General features: G+C 40.9%; 1 protein-coding gene across 18 annotated transcripts in view; it reads right to left on the minus strand.

Annotated features, from left to right (window-relative positions):
* tns1b (tensin 1b) overlaps positions 1–25,413 on the minus strand; it is a 200,269-nt gene that overhangs the window by 87,722 nt on the left and 87,134 nt on the right. For 16 of the 18 annotated variants that reach the window (XM_055015174.1, XM_055015159.1, XM_055015168.1 and 13 more), the window contains exon 4: positions 571–609. In XM_055015174.1, the coding sequence (XP_054871149.1) occupies positions 571–609 (39 nt within the window). Of the gene's footprint in view, positions 1–570; positions 610–19,427; positions 19,975–25,413 lie in introns of those variants that run through there. The other 2 variants (XM_055015173.1, XM_055015171.1) reach the window with 2 other exon arrangements.

The raw sequence follows: 25,413 nt of genomic DNA on the forward strand, positions 1-25,413 counted from the left end.
GAGCACAGAAAAGTGCAGGGGATATTTGCTTTGGTTTGTCATGCACCCAAAACCATTTAAACACACAACATGCAAGGAAGCGAGCGAGCAAATCACGTCCAAGTCTAACACAGCTTCTTATGCCAATACCAAATAAGGCAACGGAGCAAGCGTCTCTTTTATTGCCCTTGCAAAATCTCTTCATACTCAGACTACGTCTCACTTCGCTCGATGTTAGATTGAAAACCAAAAGTCGTCATCATGATAAAGCAAATTCAAGGACACAGCTCTTTATTTACCTTTCTTATCCGCAAGACTTTTACTTTTATGGCAAAAGCTTAACAAAAACACCAGCTTTTACATTTTATCAGAGAAAACAACTGCCAAACAACGGCTGGGTAAACTAATGGCAGGTTTATTTATATAGTATGTCTCAGGGGGCCTCCAGATAATGGTTCATTATCTGCAGCAGTAACTGCCGTGTGGCTGCTATTGCAACCTTGTTTGCAATAATTCTGCACCAGGAAGAACTCAATAATGCCTGCTAAGCATGGAAACAATTACTGCAACAAAACAAAATCTGTTACTTACCAGCTCGTAGTTTGTCGCTGGAACACAAGATGAAGACACCTGAAAATAAACAGAGCACCGGTCAGTTATGCTGCTATTAAACTGCATTACACTGAACACAGCAACTGATCATGGCATGCGTGCACCTAAATTTAGTTTACACATTATGGCTCTATATATTACAGGTGCACCTAACATGTTTTAAGACGTGGTGTATTTTGCACCCACTGCAGATACAAATGTACAACTGGGAAAGGCAGGCTTTCTTAGACTTAAAGCTGCACTAATCAATATTTGTATACAAACAAAGAAATGGATAATAGTAATGTGAAAGGTTTAGGTGACAGTGACAAATCCACATAGACCCCTAACCCAACTCTGCAGTTTGTCTCAGCTCTCCAGGGTGTTTTGGTTTTAGTTTTATAGTCTGCAACATGTTGTTTTAGTCCCTCAGCAGCAGCTGGCAAAGAAAGCTCCAACCAGCAGCAAACAGCAGACTAGGTTAGTGATTAGCCAATGAATGCAGCTTCTAAGGCTGTTTAACAGTGAAATCATGCAGCATTTTAATCAGAAAGGACAATGTTTAGAACTGGTACTGGTTAAGCTTTCTCACTACAATAAGTACAACAGAACACAGCACTACCACTAAGTTTAGAAGACAAAGAAATTACAGTGTACAGCACTGCAGTATTCACACTAAAAAGCTAAGTAATCATCTTTCCGACAAGAAGCCTGATCCCTCACACTGTAAGATCTTGCTCAACTTGACTGAAGTACAAAGCATTGGAGCAATCCCATCACTGGCTCACCAACAGAACTCATGATCTGTCAAGTGCTCGGACTAATCCGATTACCATCCGACAGTGCTCATAATCATCCCATGAGCTTGGAGCGAGGACTGAAACTGATAAACAGGAAGAGTATAATGATGATGGCCCCGAACAGAAGATTTAAATAAAGTCCTTCTAGAAAAAGATGGTCGCTTGATGAGGATGAATACAAACAGGATGTCACTGCTGATGTTTCCTTCCTGGCCATGCCTGTACTCTGTCCCTTTGTGTCTGTTTTGCTATCATTCTTCTGATGGTGTTCATGGGGGGAGAAGAACCCTACAAACCTAATTTTCACCAGTTAGTCATTGCATATGTTCAATAACTAAGTGGCAAACAAGAGCACAGGGCAGCGCCATGATTCTAGTAGGCTTTTGACTTGTTCTTATTCTTTATCCTTCTTTTATTACTACGCTGTGTCTGTTTTAGCTTTGAAAGATTAGGCCTCAAGGCTATCACAACTGTTGACCTCTGAAAGCACCTTTCATCTTTGCTGCTACTCCACCACTCTCCTTATCCCAGACTAATTGTGTCATTGCTTAAACAAAGGGCTTCTGGTCTGTCGGGGTCTGTTTTGTGTTACTGTAGCACATTCCTCGTCTGCCCGCAAAAATAAAATAAAATTCTGGTCCTCTGCGTCTTTATTCTTGCCTTTTGAAAATGTTATGTGCTTTCATTAGGTTTTCTTACAACTTAACACAAAGTTATTGAGCAGATATTGGCCAAAGAATTAAACATATGCAGAATGTGTCACAGCTTCTTAGCTCAGAGAGCAGACAGTTTGTCAATGATGCCAGTGCTCATTGTGTTTGACACTGAAACATCCTCAGTAAATGCTGGCAGTTTCAATGTCAGATTTCCATTTTCAATTGATGAAGTGTTGCCAGCCTTTTTTTTAGAAGCCAGACATCATGCAGTAGTGTTTCCCAAATCCTAACTGATACTGGAATGTCTTGCTAGCCTGTATACTGTACATGTTGATATCGATATGCTAATACTGCCCAGCACATTGGTCCAGCTAAATTATTAGTCTCCAATTTCAAACCCAGCCACTTCAAACCATCAAAGTCCAAAGCTCTGTGTAAATCTAAGGCCTTATTTAATTGCATAAACAAGTCTTCTTTTGAGATGTAGTATGTTTGACTAACTACCCGCAGCGGATGCTTCCAAACCTAAGAGAACCATTGGATGATTGCCATTGGGATGTTAGGATAGCTGATTAGATTTACAAAGCTGAGGATATGTGAGTCACCTTGGGTCATTAAAGCCTCTTGGTCTGTTTTATAGCTGTTAGCCCATCTGGAATACTGGAATGCTAACTCTAAACAGGAAAAGACTTTAATCAGATTACATGTTTCAGTCCCTTTTAGCAGCAGAAGCAGCTGATACACTGATATGAAAAGAGACGGTGCCTAAATTTAAGCCAGGTTCCAATACAGTAACTGTTAGTACTTCAATAAAACCCTTGTTAGCAGAACCTCCACGATGATGCAGTTTGGAAATGACTTCACACTGGTGGTGAAATTGGGTTCAGTGGAGGAATCTTTTTACATATTTCATGGGAACAAAACATTCCTCGGTGACTGCTGTCTGTCCCAGCACATTGTCATACGTATCCACAGCTCACTTGAATGATGGCATGTCAGTGGAATGCATCTCTGTTTTCAAGAATTTCATCTGGCACGGTGGAAGGTGTGGAGTTGACAGGATACAGTATCAATGTCTGCCTTAAATCACCCCCGTTACAAGTTATTCTAACCCTCCCAAGATCCCTCCACCCAGAGCCCTGCCATGTCTCCACCATCCTTATCAGTCACGCACAATGACATGCCGTTCTTCTCTCAGGGGCCCTGCTCCTTCCAGTGTCCTGACTCCTCAGGCCTGCTCAGTGTTTTCACCTGATGCCGCCTCTGCCCTGCTTACAGCTGATAGCTGATCCACCTGCAGTCAGCCAGCGACGAGTGTGTCTGCGTGCACACAACAGATTTAACAAGAAAACTCCACCAAGGCTGCTCAGTCATTGTATGATTTCTGACGGATGAAATCTTAAAAAAAAAAACTGCTCGATTTGTAGTAGGATCGCAATCATGTGACCATCAGGCAGGCAGCTGACGTAGTGTTCACTTAGTCATAGTTACAGTCAAGCCGTGCTGCTATCTTGCAATGATACAGAAATCTTTAACAAATTCGTGCATCCAGACTATAAACCGCATCACTGCCAAAATCTTGTCCTTGAGTCATTTCTGACTTTCCCTAAAAATTTCATCCAAATCCATTACTCCGTTTTTGAGTAATGTTGCGAATGGACAGACAGGCAAACGGGGACAGATAAACCGACGCCGATCGTCACATAACTCCATCGTGTTCCTTGGCAGAGAAATTATGGACTGGTTTTGGAATATCTCATTACAGGTTTAAAAATGTAAACATCCCAGTTAAAGAAATCTCAAAATGCCCATACTATGATTTTAAGAAGTCCATCCATGCAAACTAGTTAGTCTGAAGGGTAGCAGGACGATATGGCAGCTTTGGATCCTTTTAAATGACTAAACCCATTATAAGAACAAGCGATATAATGACTAATGTGTTATTTCATGGGCTTCTGCTATTTGTGTTTACATAGGCTTTTAAACTTGTACACTACACTCAGCAGTCCACATCCGCACACCCACAGGTGTTTTTACTTATTTTGCTCACATCAGGACTCTGTGGGTGTGTACTGACAGTGATGGATGGACACCTCACTGATTCTGCTGTTAGTTTCAGTGGGCCGGTGGGGGTAAAGTTTAAACTTTCATATTAGTGCATGGTGTTTGGTGACCTCATGTCATTCCCACCAGAGCTCTGCTCAGCTTCAGTCTGGCACAGGTCTTGTAAACCAATGCAGTAAGACATACTAGACATTGCTAGCTGCTGCTAGATATGCTATATTTCTTAACACACTTCAAAGTGACAGCTAGACATTCCTCGGAATTATGAATATGAGCAAATTCTTGAAGCAGACAGCTAAAAAAAAAAAAAAACAAGTCCTGTAGGGCATGTTCAGTCAACTTGAGCCAGAAGATGTAAAGCATTGTTGGAGGGATGTGCACATGGATTGCACCGTTCCACATTCATTTTTAAAGAGCTCATTTTCTGCTTTTTGTTCAGTCAGTGCTTAGGTGCTTAAACATTCTTGTGTTTTTTCTAACAGCGAGAGGGCATTGAATTCTCTGGTATCAAAAGGTAGTCAGAGTGCATGAAAAAAATGACTCTTCTTTACCCTTGATCCGTTACCTCAGTAAACATTTTTACAATGAGTTTACAGTCCAAATCACTACTTTCAAGTCTATTTAAACAAAGCAGGGAGATGCATCCATCCATTATTTATACACCATTTTATCCTCATTAGGGTCACGGAGGGTCTGGAGTCTATCCCAGCTGACTTAGGGCGAAGGCAGGGGACACCCTGGACAGGTCACCAGTCTATCACAGGGCTACACCTAGAGACAAACAAGCACACACATTCACAGCTACAGACAATTTAGAGAGCAGGGAGTTCAGTAGACAATAAAGCAGGGTGTGTTTTAGGGCGGGCTATCTTGTGATTGGCAGTTTGCTGTTGTATGCTTACATGCAACACATGTAGTGTCCTCAAGTTTTTAACCTCACTTGTTATGTGTTTTGAAAAAGCAAGATGGCAACAGTCATGGCAGTCAATTAAATATGTGCATCCATACATACCAGATAGAATATCTTACAACTTTACTTCACAGTTTCTAGAGTTATAATATCTCAGAGGATCAGAAATGTTTATAGTGTCTTTGTGTTTCAAATCCTTCAAACTGATCTCCGATGTAGATCATGGCAATAACCTTCAAGATAACTTCTGTACAATCAACACTATTTTACCAGGGCTTTGTTTTGTTCAAAGCTTCAGCCATCAGATAAGCTGTTAAGTCTGATGCAATAAAGAAATTAATGGAAATTTAATCATTTATTGCTTCATTTTGTTGACCCAGTGCCAGCAGACAAAATGCAAAAACACAAAGAGCCACTTCATGAAAACTCCCCCAACATCCACAAGGCTATGCTAACTGACATTTAGCTGAACGTCATATCCACTAAAATTCATCGTCTTTATTTATGATTTAATTATGTTTGAAGCTGCATCAATAACAAGTTAGCCGATGTCGTCAGTGTAATAAAACCTCTGATGTAAAGGTCAGATGGAGAGGGTAGGTAGTCTGCCCACATCTGAATAGCTCACATTCTCCCTCATGCTAAGTAGCTGCTTCCTTATTTGTTGATGGAGAGAAACTTTGCACCATTGCAGTCTGGCAAAGCAGTCAGGGGCCGAAACCACAGTGAATATTTATCTAAAGGCAGGGTGCAGGTGAGCACTTAGCACAGGGCTAGCCACGGGTCAAGCAGTGGGAAACTACTGTGTGAAAAATGCTCCAGACTACAGACATCTAGCATGTAAAGTCTGCTTGGATAGAGCATGTGAGCTTCATGCTCTCAAGCTCCAGTTCACCAGGTTAGGATCACATTTGCGGTTTTCAAGAAATGTTTTAACAACTATCGGACAGATCTCAATTAAATGGTCCACATAAACACACAGGAAATGTAGATTCCTGAACTCCTCCTCTTTGGTTTATGACTGATTCTTGCAACTTATGCTACTTAGTATTTAGTAATCATTTTTCAAAAGTTAGTATGTTAAATTTTAGGTCTTTCTGAATCCAGTATACAATATGTCAGATTATTATCAAGCTACTACAAGATAAGATCAGAACACGGCACTGGCCTCAGTAAAATACTAATAAATGTGTGTTCGTAGAGCCGAATCAAGTGTGAAAACAACCCAGAAAACTAAATGCAATGGGTGCAATTTAAGCAATGGCTTCTGAATCATGTTTGAATGTAGATGAAAACCAACACAAAGCCTTTGTCCAGGCTCTGCGGTGCGTGGGGAGGAGGCCTGATGAGAGTGTGTGTTGATGCTATCGGGAGTATTCAAATGAGTGTAATATAATAAAGGATAATTGTGTTGTTGCATTCCATACATGCTTCTGTTAACAGCATTAAACAAGGGTCCATTTCCTGCAGACAAAAGTCCATGTCAGACATCCCTGGCTTGTAGGACAACGTTCACATGCAGTGAGCTTCCTGCAAGCTACTGACACACTCCAGACACAGTCACGTTATGTAACTGATGTCAGCCTCCCAGCTCTGAATATGTTAATAACCCCACTAATGACATGACCGGTGCAGAGCCATAAATAAATGATGAATAGATTCATTATTACAAATTCTGCTATGCTTAGGTCGATAAATCTCAACCTTAATGCAGGAAAATCAAACAGGGAGAAGGACATTCCAGCTTTACTTCAAGCAGTGAAATGATTACCATGCAGGTTTGGTCGTTTCCACCGTGGAAAAGTGTGTGGGGCTGAGCGTTAAACTTTCCCCAGCTCTCTGCGCTGGCATATAAACACACGCCTGCACTGAGTGCTTTTATGTTTATCCAGATCTTTGCATCTGGCACATCCCGGCAGAACTATTCAGTGTGCAAATTCAATTTGTGAGGCGTAACGAGTAACAGAAGGCTTTTCTGCGTCTGTGGTGGTGGAGTGTGCCAGGGTGCGGGTCCGTATGGACTTATTGGGATATTATCAAAGCACAAAGGAATGATGGAAGAGCTTCAGTCCAAGTGCCCATGCACTACCAATCTGTTTATCTGCTTCTCTCTCTTTATACATATACATAGATATATATATCTATATACATATATATATATATATATATATATATATATATATATATATAGATAGATAGATAGATAGATAGATAGATAGACAACAGACAGACAGACAGATAGAGACATTTATAATGCATCTATGTGGACTGAGTAGTAAATACTTCAATCTAAAAGTCCATGATAGTTTTGTTTTCTCCAACATGTGTATTTCTACATTTTCTTCTTGTCTTCTGTCTGTTTCTATCTCTGTTAAAGTTATGGCCTCCCTCTTCCCTCTAGGGAAAGTTGTGGAAGATCTCAGCAGATTGGTGTTCAGGACATGTATACGACTAAACGACAGTCTCCAAACACTGTTCCTTGTCTCAGCGCTGCTGATTAATGTTTCATAGCACAAGAAGCCCCTTAGGAATAAAAAGCCATGTATGTATGTTTGTGTCTGTTTCTCTTTTGTCTGCATCTTTAAGCATACATATGGTTACTAGTATTACTGTACAGTCCTATGTTGTAAACAGCAGTTTCTTCAAGCAAACACAATTAGCCCAAACCCTGTGTGCTTCTGTATGTATGTACTGCAAATCAAAGACTTACATAAGTTTGTTTATACTTAATAAAGATTGAGATTGACATCGGTGCAGTAGAAAATACCAAAACCGGAATAAATCTGTGACAGAGTAAATAAATATGAAGATAGACAACAGCATACAGAATGCTCATAACATGTTGTTGTGACTGTAAGAACAAACGGAACCCCAGAGGGATCAGACAGAATCTGTATGTCGCTGCCATGTTTCTTCTCCACGGCTGAGACTCAAAGCAGCCTTCAGACGACTGGAGCGCCTGTTCATTCTCACCCCGGTCTTTGTTGGACGGCTCTGACGGCGTGGAGAGGGGAGAAGCTGCAGCTTGTTTCTTTTGTTCCAAAGTTACAGCAGGGGTCACGTTCCCTTCCCAGGCTCTTTCAGCTAAGAGCTGGTATTTACCAGCACGCTGATTTAAACATTTAGCATGGCTCTCGCTGCCTGGCACCCGGCCAGGCGGCTGAGGACGAGAAGGGGGAGGGAAGGGTGAGAGAAGGAGGCAGTCATGAAGACTCAGGTTTGAGGGGGGGTTATGTTGTTTGGCAAATCGCCAAGTTCGCCATCTTCTGTGCTATCTTTTTTTAAGAGAAGGCAATACAATTTAAGTTTCTAAACACTGACATTTTGGGCAAAGTGCTTGTTTGCAGTCCAAGCCACATTCTGATGAAAAGATCAATACCAATTTCATCTCTGTGCGTACAGTGCAGATAAATGCCTGAGAGTTAGTTTGCCAAGTTCAGCTGCAAGACAACTTGCAGAGGGAAACTTCGGTCTCTGTCAAAAAGTGAAAAACAGTCTTTCAGCATCTGCCTATTTTGTATCTTAGTGACACTGCTCACATGAAAACATTTTTCCACATGATGTCATTGGACATCTGCTCACTTGCAGGAGATGTTACTGTAGGAACAAGTGGTAAAACACGCACACATAAGTCTGACAGGAGAGACTCAGACACAGTCAGAGACAGAAACACAGAGAGACCAAGAGACAAACAAAAGAAAGTGTTGGAGATGTACAAGTGATGATCACCTCAGGTGAACACGAAGTGTTGGAAAAACAGACACATGTCCGAAGACATATAACAATACTTTGGTGGAATAATAATTCTGTTTTATGTTATACTCTGTTACAGGGTGTCAAACATACGGCCCGCAACCCAAAAGCGACCCACCAGAGGGTCCAATCTGGCCCGTGGGACAACTTTGCAAAGTGTAAAATTATAGAGAAGGCATTAATTGCAAATTGTACATTTGTAAAACTGTACATTTAAAATGGTTTCTAGATCCTGACAAGTTGTTTTGATCATGAAGTAAAATACTATATTGTTCAATTCCAGACACCTGAGACTAAATGTTTTGTGCCTTTGTAGACACACTGTGATCTGTAAGTTGTAGTGTGGAAATGATAAACTGAGGCATAATATTGTTGAAATTGCACTTGTTTTTCTTAAGAAACTTCAGGTTGTTCATAATGTTTTGTAAAGAACATTTTCAGAATGTACTTTTTTTGTACTAAAACAAAGGGGAAAATTTGGAGTTGTCATTGTTAATAGGTTATTATGCTCTGATTTTACTGGTCCGAACCACTTGAGATCAAATTGGGCTGTATGTGGCCCCTGAACTAAAATGAGTTTGACACCCCTGTTGGATTAGCTTGATAAAATTGGTTGAAATCACATTTATTTGCTCTCCGTCATTGTAAAGTGGTGTGTGTACAACGGAGACTGCATGTTTCCACATCATACTAGTGTAAGGTGCATACTGGACTGTGACTGGGCTACAAAACACTTGTGATATCACAAAATCACACATTTATTTAGATAAAAGGGGAGTACAGAGAAGCAGATGTATGTGGAGTGAGTTTCAGAGATTTAGGCAATCAATGCCAAGGTGCACACATGGAGTCCCAACACCTCACTTATTGCATTTTATGTAGGATTTTCCTTTGATTTGTCACCTGTCTGTATTTTTGAATGGAATTTGACTTCAAACTACTGTTAAACCACAGGACTGCCAGATTTGAAGATTAGAAGAAAATCTTGTCCTTAAATACACAGAAAAATAACCCCATACTATGATATGGCAGTTCTTATAGTTACTGAATTAGCTGAATATTTACCACGGTGGAGTGCACCATTTGCCACAGTCTTGACCACAATCTTATATCAGTGTTACTCTGAAGTATACTGAACTCTACGGCTACTGTGGTCACTTCTGAGCTTTCTGGAGCATTCAGATGTTACCATTTCAATTTCTACTATTCTTCTTTAATCTGCTAATGAAGAATGTGTGATAGAAAATCTGCAGAACAGCTACAAAATTATTTATATTTGTATTTTGCAGGGCTGCACAGTGGCGTAGTGGTTAGCACTTTCGCCTTGCAGCAAGAAGGTCCCTGGTTCGCGTCCCGGCTTTCCCGGGATCTTTCTGCATGGAGTTTGCATGTTCTCCCTGTGCATGCGTGGGTTCTCTCCGGGTACTCCGGCTTCCTCCCACAGTCCAAAAATATGCTGAGGTTAATTGATTATTCTAAATTGCCCGTAGGTGTGAATGTGAGAGTGCTTGTTTGTCTATATATGTAGCCCTGCGACAGACTGGCGACCTGTCTAGGGTGTCCCCTGCCTTCGCCCGAGTCAGCTGGGATAGGCTCCAGCCCCCCCGCGACCCTAGTGAGGATTAAGCGGTGTATAGAAAATGGATGGATGGATGTATTTTGCAGAGGAAATGCAACCTCAAGGCTAAACTGAATTTGCATGAGGAGTGCCCAAATCTTGGATTTATTGTCAGTGATGAAAACTGGACAAGCCGAGGCAAGTCTGCACTATAAGCGTAAACCAGGCTGGCATTTAGCACACAGCAACAACAGGAGCTGTTAACTTAGAACTTCGGCAGAAATTCCTGTAAAGGGAGGGAGATTACAGACTTACATTCATTCAGCTGCCACATTAACTCACCTGCACGCCTACACACTGTGCTGTGTGATGACAGATGACTTTGTGAGTTTTGGTTTCGCATTTAATCCCCCCAAAGTCTCCCCTTGTCTTTCTCGTCATCTCCATCTCCCTCCTTTATACTATTTGAACTCTCCCTTTTTTTGGACAAAATTGTTTTTCCTCACACATGCATCAGCAGTTGAAAACAGGAAATGTTAGGACAGATTCTAGGAATTCCATTTGCTCCATATTGTTTTGCACTCAACCTTTTTGATGTTTCATGTGCATTTAAAAACTGAGAAAAAACTGATTCTTTCACAGATCTGCATAACTCAACTCCTGCAAGCATTACTCACTGCTGTGCTGTTTTTCCAGAACAAATATTACTGTTATAAATATTAATATTATGTCTAGGAAAGCAAAATCACCACTGATATTAGCAGGTCGTGAACAAGCTGGGCAAAACTATCCCTGCTATTAAAATGTAATTTCCAACATTTACACAGCAGTTGAAGTAAATCTCAAGCATTTGATATCTCTAAGACAAATATCCATGTGAATAACAGAGAACACAGCACTGCACTACACTTTAATATAATTAATTAGAGGCTTTGTAAATAATTAATTAATTGCATTTATTGTCAAATAGCAGTATTTGACACAAAAAGCAAAGTTTTTCAGTTCAAGTAAATTTTGGTTGATGACTAAATCAATGAATAGACACACACTACTGTTCAAAAGTTTGGGGTCACACAGACAATTTCATGTTTTCTATGAAAACACACTTTTACTCATGTGCTAACATAATTACACAAGGGTTTTCTAATCATCAATTATCCTTTCAACACCATTAGCTAACACAATGTAGCATTAGAACACAGGAGTGATGGTTGCTGGAAATGTTCCTCTGTACCTCTATGGAGATATTCCATTAAAAATCAGCTGTTTCCAGCTAGAATAGTCATTTACCACATTAACAATGTCTACACTGTATTTCTGATTCATTCAATGTTTTCTTTATTGAAAAAAATGCTTTTCTTTCAAAAATAAGGACATTTAGTCAAGTTACCTCACTTGAACAGTAGTGTATACGTGAGCTTAAACAACAAAAATGTGTTTAATTTATATTTATCTGCATTTTTCATCTGTCTACTACATTCACAGATTACTGCAAACTCAATGTGCAATTATAGTGATTATATTCAACATTTTAAAACTTTTTGTAAACTGAAGCACTTTCAATGTCTTCTAAAGTGGTCTATTATGGGATGGCTACACAGTTTGCCGGTATCAGGACTGTCGTAGCTAATGTTAGCTCTAGTGCTAACAGCAACATGTTTTGCATTGTGGTGATAAGAAAACTCTTTCTTGCACAATTTGCACACAGTCATGCTCCTATCCAAGCTGCCATCGAGAATTTTTTTTGAAAGAAAACTTTCTGCCCAACAAGCTCAATGCGGTCACATCTTCCATCACGGTTCACCAAACTTTCTTGTGCGCTGACCATCACTCAGTGGATCTTTTTCACAGCTGGTAAACAGACTTTAGAGGCATTACTACCACCTACCCAGCTGGAGTGTTCATCAGTGTTACCAGTGTGCCAGAAATTAGGGAACTCAGAAAGGTGCGATTAAATGCGTTATTTTTTTAACACGTAATTTTTTCTGTAATTAATACAGAACTCCCAGCCCTAGTAAATATATCTATAACTGATGCAAGAAAATAGACTTTATGTTTTAAAGAAAGTCAGAAAGACATACTACTACTGTTCAGACCCAGACAAACACCCTCAACTTTTAACACACCAGCCTTAAAGTGAGCCTGAGCCACTTGGTGAAATTTAGGAACCTGGCACTGATGTTTCCTGTCTTTCTGTTTGAAGCCTCCTTCCTCATCAATCAGCCATGAAAAGCAAACAACAATATGAGACTCTCTGGTAAAAGCAAGGTAACAGGTCTGCTTTCTATAAACATTCCTTACAGAGACACGAAGGCTTGATAAGAGAAGAAAAAAAAAAAGAAAACAACCTCTCCACCCTCCTCGATGACTGCTGACACACACACACACACAGACACACACACAGGCACATACTTCACATAGTGTTCACATAGATGCTCAGTCGTATGGAAACAAATTGCAGTTTTAACTGTGTTTAAAATAATTTGACTGGATGTGAATCAAAGCTAAATCACTCCGTGTCCCAAACTGCTTTCACATTTCATGTCACTTTACCATGAACATTTACATTCTTTCCTAATCTCAAAGCTGTCTGCTTATATAACAACAACGGCAATCACAGAAAACCATCATGCAAAGTTTGTATTCATTTTTTCCTTTTTTTCTGTAAAATTCCTACACAAAAAAAAACATCCACTCTTATCAGTTGTCTGTTTTTTCTGGAAGCAGCACGTATGCAGATTTCATCACATCTTATCAGTCTTGTTTGAATGATGGTTAGAAACAGTTAAGTACAGCCTGTACCCCATTTTTCACTCCATTTGAAGCACTACAGTAAGATAGGAATACAAGTTCAATAGTCAGTCATCAATATTCTGAAATTTAATTGTGAAAAAATGTTGAAACCAATCAGTCTAGATAACAAAGTGGCAAAAGCCTCCGCCGACTGTGTCTGCAGTGATGTAATAGGTGACTACAGAGGTTCAAAGTGACGGCGTCTTTGTCAAAGGCCGTTACACTCACGTCAAAGTCAACAAGTAAATCCAAGGCAAGCTTCAGATAAGATAACAACACCAACTACTGTGGTGCTGGAGGTGAAATCTGGAGATACGACTTCATGAATCTTTGCTTCTCTCATGTTTACGAATCTAAACTACGAAAGAACTGAAAGGGAGTTTGTGGTCAGATAAAAACTACCTACCGAGAGCAGTGATTTGTAAATTGTCTTTATCTATATTGTTTTGAGGGCTGCACAGTGTTTGCTGGTTAGTACCGTTGCCTTGCAGCTGCATGGGTTTTCTCCGGTTACTCCCCATTCCTCCCACCAAAAAAATGCTGAGGTTAATTGGTGGTTCTAAACTGTCCGTAGGTGTGAATGCAAGTATGATTGTTTGTCTATATATATATAGCCCTGTGACAGACTAGTGACTTGTCCTGGGTAGCTGGGATAGACTCCAGCCCCCGCGACCCTAATGAGGATTAAGCAGTGTATAGATAATGGATGGATGTATTGCTTAAAGCAAAGGCTCATTTCAACAGCAAAGAATCTACGTTGGGCATTCCTAGAAAAGACGTCAGCATGTGCAGCTATGAAATCTCACTGTACTTTTCAGCAATCATTTCGAATAAACAAGGACACTCACACAGCTCCTTACCATGAGAGAACACGGCCTCTTTTTGCACAGTAAAGTACTAACTGACAATTCCAATTGTAACTACACATCATATTCCCTGAGTAATCCTGAGCCTGTGCCATTATATAACATAGAGATAAATGAAGATTCTTGATGCAGTGCTGTCTTAGTGAAGGGAAATCAAGGGCATTTCGCTTAGTTCTGCATCCTTCACCTGAAGGCACATAAATTTCTTAAAATTCCTTGAATCTTTGAACATCATGCACAGTAGAGGGTAACATTTCCAAATTCTTACCTATCTTTCTTTGATGAACATTGTTTTCAAACATTTCAGTGATTTCCTCATCCTCTGAGGGCAGGTTTTCATTCCTCTTTGCTCCTGCAGGATTAGGCCTTTCCTGGATGCTGCTTTTGTACCAAATCATAATTGCAATCACCTGCTGGCATCAGCTGTTTCAAATCACATCATTATCCAAATTTTTACCTCATTACTAGTCCTAAATTGCCCCCACCACAGTTCTCTTTGGAATGTGTTGCAGGTCTGAATGGAAAGACTGGATGTATATTTACAACCAGACAAAATAATAAATATCTCATCTTTACGTAGTCTGCAATGAAACACAAGTCAAGTGTCACAAGTGTCATAGTATGATACCAGATGTTTGGATGTCGCAATTCTCTCAAATATCCTGCAAAAACAAAAAGAATCACTGATTTGTGGAGGGGCCTGAAGTATGAGGAGACACTAGCTGTACCTTTGGCAAATCATCCTAACTAACTCGTCTGCAACCCAGTCAAGAGGCAAAATCATCCTGACGAAGTGTAAACACTGAAAATGAGAATAGACTGATAAGTACCTACAGAAATAGACTGCCACCATGACTGTACTGTACATAACTAGGCAGGAGTAATGAACATAAAGAAATTGTAGCTTCCAAATCAATCCGACTGTGAGCTTCACCACTTCTGGGGGCACTGATTTCTCAAGCAGACTGTTATTAAAAGTAGAGAAGAGCTACGCCTCATTTTGCCTCTCCTCAAATGTACAACATCCCAGTCTGTGCATTTGAGGCCATCCTGAGCTATGTGTTTTAAATCTCTTTCAGCTGAGTTTCATTGGCAGAGCCACATTCAATAAGCATCATGTTGCTTTGAAGACAAAACAGGTTTGTGTTTGAGAGCTGGTGCCCCGTAAGGGTCAAATAAGGCCTTTGATTGGAGATTTCTACTACAAATACGATACGTGGTATGGAGAGGTTAGGAGTTGGTCTGCTAATAAGTCTGCCATCCTGGTAAATAAGGTACTACGTCACTCTGTGATCGAAATACCTAAAGCTGCCTGTCAAGCTAAAAGCCAAAAGCCAAGGCTGGGAAAACGAACAAAAACAGAGAAGGAACAGCAGTTTTCTTCTCCCCTCTTTTTCAATATGTTCCTTGACTCTGCAACTGCAAACACCATTCAAGAAAGAGCCATTATACCAGGCCTCAAGCTTGATTGCATGGAGTCATTTAAAAGATTAGCCGTCATTAAATGTTTCACTATAATGCTCCTCTTTTTGGGGGTATTATAAGGAGCTCCTCTATTTAAGGAGTATTAGACTGTGAGGGGCTGCAGAATGTCAAGGGCTGGCTCCAGTTACTGCTGAAGACAGGAAACATGGAAATACTGTGGGCAAGTCCTTGGGAAGAACACAACAAATCAAACAATTAGACCCAAACAGCTTTCTAGCCAAAAAAAGTCAATAAAAATCTGACAAACTGTATTTGATGCACAATTTTGGTTGGAGTGAAACAGCAATTACAGCTCTAGCACAAAATATCACCCAACAATAAAAGTGAAAACAGGCGTGATTTGGTCCAAGTTGGTGGGCTTCTCGTGTCGTCACAGTTGTTAGAGGCTCTAAGCAGTAAATTCTAAAGGGGTCCACTGTTCATTTTAACTGCAACATTAGTCTCCGGATATGTTCTTTCATACACTCTTTAAACACCTTCCTGTGGGCCTATGACAGCAGTTTCTCATATGTGCCAGACGACCTGCTAAGTAACCACCATAAGTGAAACGTTATATGACGCCCTTGATGAATGTGAAGCTTTTACTGTGCTCTCACTGGATGCTATTAATTATACTAAAAGCTTAACTATGAGGTATGATGCTTTGGCATGGCTATAGATTATTTATGTTGCTAATGCATTGCAGGGTTGCAGTATGTGCCAACATTGAGTCCAGAGGACAAAAGGTATAGATAAATTGCTGTGCACACATTGCTGTTCTGCAGAGCATTTTGTGAGCATACAACAAAGAGTACATCAGGTCTATTTTAATACAGAACATGTATTGATTTAGGCTATGCTGGATATGCAAACTTTGTACTGTACTTGAGTATAACATTGAGTAAATTTAAAAGTGTCTCTTGCCTTATATCACAATGTACCTTCCTACCCTTGAATAAATGCCCAATGCCAAGTTCTCTCACTGGTCTATCTCTCTATGAAACAACCAGGACTTTGGCACAACTTCAATCTGTGTCAATGAGATAAGGGCAAACAAAAGAAACAAAATACTCTATTTATTTAATCCACGCTAATGCAGTAGGTTAAGCTGTGTCTGCAAGGACTTTTTCTCTCTCTCTCTCTCACACACACACACACACACACACGCACGCACAAACCACGGAAGGATTACATCAGCAGAGGAGCATGAGAATTCATGCTGGTGTTTTTTTTTTCATGGACCACTGCCTTACCCTAATCCCAGAAACACACACATATGCGGAGTTACTCAACCCACCTTCCCAGCCCTTCCTGCGTCGCTGTCCTGGTTGAGTGTGTAGCTGTGGTAAACGATCTACAATGAGTCGCCTGAAAGGAGGGGTGGGAAGGAGTGTTGACTGGAGCACTGCTTCCCTGGCAGACAGTAATGACAAAACATATATCTGCTGGAATCCAGTCTGGCGAAGGTTCCCTGCCAGTAGATGTACACCATTCCCTTACAACTGGGAGTCATGGGTAATGCCACTGATCAGGCAGGACAATGCCTTGTTACACTTAGACGGGCAAGGGAATTTTCAGTGGAATGTGTGGGTTACACATGCTACAAGTAATGCGAAGTGATGTCACAAATTCTATATCAAAGTCTGGAATTGTTGTCTAATCAATAGTTGTAAATTACAACTTGATCAAAAATGGGTAACCTGACAGCTGAGTGGTTAGGGTGAATACCATATGGGCGTAAATGACCTGAGCAACGAGTCCATGGTTGTATGTCACTTCCCTTCACTCTTTAGCCAGATTCACCATGTCTCTCCACTGCCAATATCCAAATAAGATATAAATATGTCTGCATTCCCCCTCAACACTCGAGCTTCTTTGAGATTATTGTTTAGTTTCTTCATTTCTAGCAACAGAAGTTTTTCCTCAATGAGAAAGCTCTACAAAAACTCACTGTTTGTTCCATGATAAACTTAGAAACTATCTGGAGAACATAGCACAGCTGTTAGCAGCCTGAAAAGAAAGAAGTTTCACTCAAGAGTTGGTGAAGACCAAAACAAAGCCAAAAGGAGGGCAAATATTGGACTTACATTTATAAACCAATAGATAAAATCTAATACTGTCTAATGTCTGCTCCCATAGCAACTTTTTAGTGTTGTCTATCTAGCTTACTGCATATACTGTAAATGGCTATCAATTTATTTATCAGTTAACACAGATTTACAGCGGAATCTATTGGAAATTCCATTGGCTTTTTCTTGATGCCACCCCTTTAAACGTTTACCACTGTAAGATAATCTGGGTCCTTTTGGTCCCATTTCATAATTTAATTTTAAGACCACAGTTATTTAGTTTACAGTGTGCTCACGTGGTGCATGTTTCTAAAATAAGCTTTGTTATAAAAACAGTATACAGTAGGAATACTGCTGAGCTTAAGGGGTCTCTGGGGAGATGACAAAGCTCCCCAGTACCATCTACTATGATTTGCTGTGGATAGGATGCTTGGCAATAAACTTGAAAGTGATTTGGTACATATGCAATATACAGAGAGCAGGAGGTGAGCAGGGCAAATATGGGTGATATGACTGATTGGTCTCAGCGTTCTTGTATAAGTCCTCACTCTAACTAGAACATCACAGTGGTGACACAAAACCAGCAGCAGCCAGACATACCATCTCTATGGCTGAGAGATGCTTCATCGAACTCCAATACATTAAGCTAGGGTGTCAAACATAGGGACCGTGGGCTATGATTTTACTGGTCCGGCCCACAATTTGGGCTGAATGTGGCCCCTGAACTAGAATGAGTATGACACTCCTGCATTAATGCATTTATTAGTATCTTTATGTCTGAAGAACTAAACACAATGTAACCTCTATCTTACAGACCACAACTTTGTGCCAGCAACTCCATATCCTCTTGAAAGAATGTAAATCCACTAAGAATCCAGACACCCACACACAAAGAGCTGAGAGGGAAAATCACAGCTGTCAGTGTACAGTCTGACCTTGCAAATCTGTTCAAGAATATGCTCTATGTTTTCACACTGTGCTTTTATTCTTTTTCTTCCTAATTTGAAGCAAACTGGAGGCAACCGTAACTTGCTGTGCGTGCCAAAAATTCCCAAAGCGCTGTCGGCTTTTCTCACGCCTGGGGCGATGATTTCTCTGCAACAACTTTTGCAAGGTCCTATTGTGAAACACTGCCGCTGAATTCATGGCTGCAGACACACCAAGACTGAAATTGGTGGAATATGGCTGGCAAGCATACACTTTCTCTCTCACATACAAAGAACATATACATGTTTGAGAGATGACATATCACTTTCTACCACAAATGCTCATTTCCTTTTCAAACTGAGCTTTGACCTGGTGAGAAGAGAAGAGAAGAGAAGAGAAGAGAAGAGAAGAGAAGAGAAGAGAAGAGAAGAGAAGAGAAGAGAAGAGAAGAGAAGAGAAGAGAAGAGAAGAGTGGTCTCTGTCGTTCCAGCTATGACCATGGGCCACCAACCACAAAACATGGTAACCCAAGGAGGCCACACACATTCACAAGCGCGACAGAAACAAGCAATGCTTTACATTACATTGCATAAACACCTACAAAGACTACACTAATACAACAAACTCATTACATGTGCCTTCATACACACTGCTCTCATCCATAGCAGCTCTGGTGGACACACACGAGAAGCAGCACAATGCTCTCTGCTGTGCAAACAGTATTATTTGACATCTGGAATCACTCTTTCAGACATACACACTGTTCATCCACAGTGAATGCATATGTAAAATCCACTGACGTAAGGCACACAGAACCTCTGCTGGGTCACATGCATGACTGAAAACACACATCTGAGAGAACTTAAAGCTTTCTGTCTCTGTACCAGTCAGGCACATCCACAATGCAGAGAGCTGGCTGTGAAGCAGAGCACAGCACTGGCAGCTTGGGATAGCCAGGAGCTCAAATACCAGACAGCCACACATCCACACTCCTTACCTGAAACACTGCGGTGGCCATCCTGTCTCAGTGTGTGTGTGTGTCTGTGTGTGTGTGTGTGTGTCTGTGTGTGTGTGTGTGTGTGTGTGTCTGTGTCTGCGTCGCTCTCTCTTCACTCTGGTTTTCTGTGCCGGGCTGTGTTTCAGTGTTGCATCGTCCTTTGCCTTCCTCCCCGTGTACAGCAGAGAGGTTTTCTCTGTGCTCCAACCAGATGGCTACAGCTAAATCCACTCACTGTTACCTTGGTGCAGCGCAGAGCTGGAGGAGTGTACAAGTGTGTGTGTCAGAGAGAGAGAGAGAGAGAGAGTTGGTGTGTGTGTTTCAGGCTTCAGGCTAATAGGTCTGGTTAGTCTCTCCCTCTCTCACTCCTCCTCCAGGAAAACGAGCATAAAGATGTCTAAAGAGTCTTAATGTGAGCGCGAGAGTGGGGAGAAGTGCAGCCAAACGCAAATCCTAACATCCCACAACTGGAGACGGCGCAGTGCAGCACTCAGCGCTGAATAAGCGAGGCAAAGTCTGGCTACAGGCTGGAGCGATTTCCCCTCTCTTTCACTGCCTGGGTTTTCTCCTCCCTCTTGTTCAGACCATTTTCACCCTCCTCCCAAACGGGGAGACACATGAGTAACGAGAACGGAGGAAAAAATACTGAAGTGAATTTCCCAGGGAGATCGGGGGGGAACGGGACGTGAGCACGGGAAACAAAGACACAGCTCTTTTCTTTCACTGTCTTTTTCGCGCTCACAGACGCTCACTCCTTCCTCACGAGCTCATTCTCCATTCTCTGCTTGTTATCAGCTTCTCAAGTTACAGGTTAAATATGAGTCCACCACCACCACCACCACCACCACCACCACCCTTTCCCTCTCGCTCCGACACACACACACACACACACACACACACACACACACACACACACACACACACACACACACACACACACACACACACACACACACACACACAGAGTCACTCTACAGCTGCCACGAGAGAGAAAGTACCATGAATGAATCCATTGACTTCAAGGCAAATTCAACTGTGTCAGCAGCAGTGAAGAGCTACATACTTATCAGTCACCGGCTCTGTGTGTCTTTCAGCTCAAAACACCACCAAATTAAGTCATTTTTGGTAAAACACTGTCTGAATGTGGCAGAAGGATGAGGTATGAAGGTAAGCTGAAGACTGAAACTGCAGTGTTCAGTACAATACTGTAAGCCATTTGACTTCCCTGATTGACAATCGGCCCTTTACTTCCTACGGGAATATATAAATAAATGAAAGAACATATCTCTTTATTATAGTTTACCTGGCATGTACACTACTGTTCAAAAGTTTGGGGTCATCCAGACAATTTCATGTTTTCCATGAAAACTCACACTTTTATTCATGTGCTGATACAGTTAATACAATGCAGCATTAGAACACAGGAGTGATGGTTGCTGGAAATGTTCCTCTGTACCCCTATGGAGATATTCCATTAAAAATCAGCTGTTTCCCGCTAGAATAGTCATTTACCACATTAACAATGTCTAGACTGTATTTCTGATTAATTTAATGTTATCTTCATTGAAAAAAATTGCTTTTCTTTCAAAAATAAGGACATTTCTAAGTGACCCCAAACTTTTGAACAGTAGTATATGTGACAAATATTTACCATACATTTATATTTGACCTTTAAATTTGACTGATTCTTCTCACATCGTGGAAAATGCTTAATTTTCTTTCTTTGGAAAACTTTTTCTCAAACCTACCAGAAGCTTTAGTCTGCATATAAACCTTATGTACAGTTAAGCCTAAAATTACTCATACTCATGTTTGGTGATTTTTTTATTGAAGCAATAGGTTTCTTCTGGCTGGAAATGACATCAGCAAGTGATACAATATGGTCAGACGTGTTCCTGTGTGAGAGGAGTGATACATTTTAACAATTTCTATGCATCTTTCTAAATTTTTACAAAAAAATCCATGTCCACAACTATTCATAGTCCTAGCAATCAGTTGCAAAGCCTTTATTTACCACTACAGCAATCAAACTGTTCTTATATTTGCTAACAACCTTTCTGCATGTCTCTACTGGGATTTTGTTTCACTCTTCTTCGTGATGATCTCCAGGACTTTGAGACTGAAGGCTTCCTTCCATCACTCTGGTCTTCTGTAATTATTTCTTGACCACTTTGGCTGTACATTTTGGATGACTTCATCTTTAATATCTCTACTGCAATATCTTGTTATCTTTTGTAACTTGATGTCATTTCAGGAAGCAGGAAGATCACTTGTCAAATGTGCAATTCACTATAGAACAAAAGATGTAATGGGTAATAATAACTTTGGGCTCAACTGTATCGGAATCTTTACATTAATGTCAAGATCTGAGGTGTTGATGAAGTGCATGGCGTTTGTAGTGGAATTTTCTCAAACGTTAAACCGGCTGATTTTGGTCAGTTGATGACAGTCACTACTTGAACTTACTTACACTCAATCATCAGATTACTTTCAGTAAAAGCGAAAGTTTGGAAACAAAGTTTAAGAAATTTTGAAAAACTCAAAAGAGATTTGATTCACACGACACATCTGAGTTGTTATTCTCCTGCTGGTAACTGTTCTTTGGTCACTGTCCAGCATTTCAGTCAACATTAGCAGCAATGATATGTTTTCCTCCTGGCAGATCCAAAAATTTTATTCCTCTCTCTCTATTAAATGGTAGAATATCCAATGGTTCCAAATGGTGGATCGTAATGTAATATGGGCTATTAGTATATAACTCCATCACAACTGCAGTTATGCTGGATTCATGCTTCTCCAAAGATACACAAAAAATGAGTAACTGGAGGCCACAAAAGTCACAGAGAAGCCCACTAATCAAAGTTAATACAGACACAAACACGCTATATGGCAATATAAAATAAAATCCTTAACCATATTCAAATTACTTTCATGCACATGAAGCACAATTAAGTTGAATTTCAGTACTGCTGTTGCTCTGTTGGACAACTGTCAGTTATCAGTACAGCAACATCCCCAATGTTTAGCACTGTAGCTTTGGAAATTAACCTTATGGAACCCAGGCAATTTTCAGGGAAATGTTGCTACTTTTACTTTTAAGTTCCTCTTTTGGCCAAAAGTCCATGATGAAGTTGCAGAGACTGAAGTCCGTAACTTTCGTTTACTGTCCTCTGCCATGCTTAAGCAAGAAAACACTGTGCAGAGTTCCAAAAAGAGGTAATCTGGCAATAACAGACTGTAAATGTGGAAGATATTCTTGATATTTCTAAGACTTAGACTACTAAAATGACAAATTATCTTTAGATAGACTTTGCATTGGTGAAGGATATCTTAATATCCAGGTTGAACCGGTAGAAGGATTAAAGGAATCAACAGCTGTTTCATACATACGTATGAACAAGTATTAAGACACACTTTAAAATGTTGAGCCTGTCTAGATCAGGTAAATGGCACTGCGACTAGGTGGTAGTGAGGTGTTTACTCCATTCGCTTCAGGCTGCTGCTACTGGTAATGAACTGTGAAGCTGAAATTAAACAGCGAAACCAAAACTATTTGCTGAAAGACACTACAGAGCTCCACACAGATGCAAACAACAGCAGTGTCAGATGATCATTCTTAATGGGCTTCAAACTACAGGGGACTCCATTCAGATTATTAAATATAGCAACTTTACCCACTGAATACCTGACTTTCATCTCTGATAGCAGCAGTTCTCACAGACTTACAGTAAGTGTGGCTTTTTAATTGGCTCCTATAACCTCCCTGGCTATTATCCAGTAGCAGACAAAGAGACATTACTGAAGAATGTTTGGTACAAATTTGTAGCACAATAAGGATTACGCCTCAACATGGAAAGAATGGCCAACGTCTTTGATGTTGCTCGGAAGTAATTACATGGAAGGTCGATCTAAAAGCAACACCTTTAGCTGAAGTCGTGTTCACCAGATGTCGGCTCAGTAAGCGTTGTTTAATTCGCTATTAATGACAAGGGCCAGGAAGGAAGGGAGGGCTGCCAGAGAGGCGACATGTGGTTTATGGCAACAAAACAACATGCTTGTTTATGTGAGAGACACCTTTATTGTAGGGACCAGGCTGATGTGTGGGAGGTGGGAAATCCCTGCTTTTTGCTGTCTGTGTTTATCTATGTGGCTATGAGTTACCGTACTGCAAGCTGTGTGTTTCAACACTCACTGCAGTGCTATTATGCAAACTGACAGTTACATCGCTGTATGCTAGAAAACTGTAAACCGTGGGAAAAGTTATCTGTCTGTGTTTGAGGCTAATATGCTTCTCTTAGTCTGGTCTATTTCCTGTGTCTTGGCTTTTATTACCTTCATGATCCTGTGACCGCTGTCTGTGATCATACCAGCACTGCCAGAAACAACTATCAGACAGCCATGCCACAATTTTTCTTACTCTCAGCATTTTCTAGCATGTAACTTAGACCGCTCAGTCTGTCTTTGACACAAATGCACTCATCATTGGGCTGGTCTGTTCGTTAGTTTGACATTTTAAACTCCGTGATAAGAAAAAGAGAACGGATGGAGAGATCAATAGTCCTTTGCAAGTCTGGCTCGGGAGAAAGAAAGAGATGAGGACTGATGAGGAAAATGGAGAACTGAGAAAAGTGGCAAACCAACGGAGTAGTTAAACTGAAAGATGACGAGTGAATAAGATAGAAAGGGAGGAACATAGAGAGAGGGTGAGCACTCTGGGTGAGGTCCGGTTTCATGAGTCTGACTCAGGCTTTCCCAAGAAACGGCCGGGTTTAGCAGATCTCTGTCCCCCAGCGCCCAGTGGAATATTTCACCAACGCCCAGGCAGCATAGAGACCAGATTTAACATGGATTTTTCTCCTGGATGGTCATGATTAGGCAGCGGGAGCTCAGACACAGTGGAGGCAGGCATGGGACGGAAAAGCTGTCACTTTGAATCGAAGGACATGCAGGAGATACATGGGTGGGGAACTTGAGTAAAGAAAAAAACAGCATCCAGACTCCTTCAGCAGCAGGAGGAGTCCTCCAACCAGGCTCTACAGCCACAGCTGTTGTAGCGGTCAGAGACACCTAAGGACACCGGAAAAGATAGTGCATGCTCAGCAACTGCTCCTAGGTAAAGACGCAATGAAATTAAACCACATCAAATTCATGCAACTGTATGCTAAACAGAGTGATTCCCTCACGAAGTTCCTCCATAAGTCTCCTTCATGTACTTGGCTCATTGTTGACATTCTTTCCAACAACACTTGATTACTCCATCATGTTAAAGCCTGGGCGTTCCTGTTTGTTTTCTCTGCTGTATCTATGCACGTCGCTACCATGCACTTACTAAATACTAAAGACATGGCAATAAGCCACCGCTCCTTGTGTAAGCCGTTAACTCATGCACTGGGGACAGATGACAGATGATTGTTTTTGGTCTTCATGAAGCTCACAGATCAGTGTAAGTGTGTTTTGATTTTTGCAGTCCAGTTATTATCAGACTTGAGCAGCAACAGGTTCTTTTGTTTAAACAGTCAAAGTTACAGCTGCACAGCTAAACACTATGATGAATGATGGATTAAATGACAAAATATACTGTACTCAACTCTGCTGAGCATTTTAACGTTTTTCAGCTCACTGATTTGGTTTTACGCTCCACAGTTTTACTGTTTTGGTTCTTTCATCACCTCTGTAGTGAACCCAGGATATGGAGTCTTCAAACGTGGGCATGTGAAAACCAGGCACATGCACACAGAACAGCATCCATGAGGCGAAAATCATCCTTGCAAGGGAGCATGGGGCTGTGAACAACACAAACTGTCCCCATGCTCTCACAACTGCTCAACACTCACTGCTCGACAAGATAAATTTTAAGACTCTGGAGGTGCCCCATTTTGGCTCTTGAATGACGTTGATGTCGACCCCTTCACAATGTCAAAAAGCACTAATATTTATTAAAAGTTGTTTTGTCACTTTTACCTCACTGTTTGGCATGTTAGGCTAC

This window comes from Amphiprion ocellaris, chromosome 11 (assembly GCF_022539595.1).
Source record: "Amphiprion ocellaris isolate individual 3 ecotype Okinawa chromosome 11, ASM2253959v1, whole genome shotgun sequence".
Classification (NCBI taxonomy): Eukaryota; Metazoa; Chordata; class Actinopteri; family Pomacentridae; genus Amphiprion; species Amphiprion ocellaris.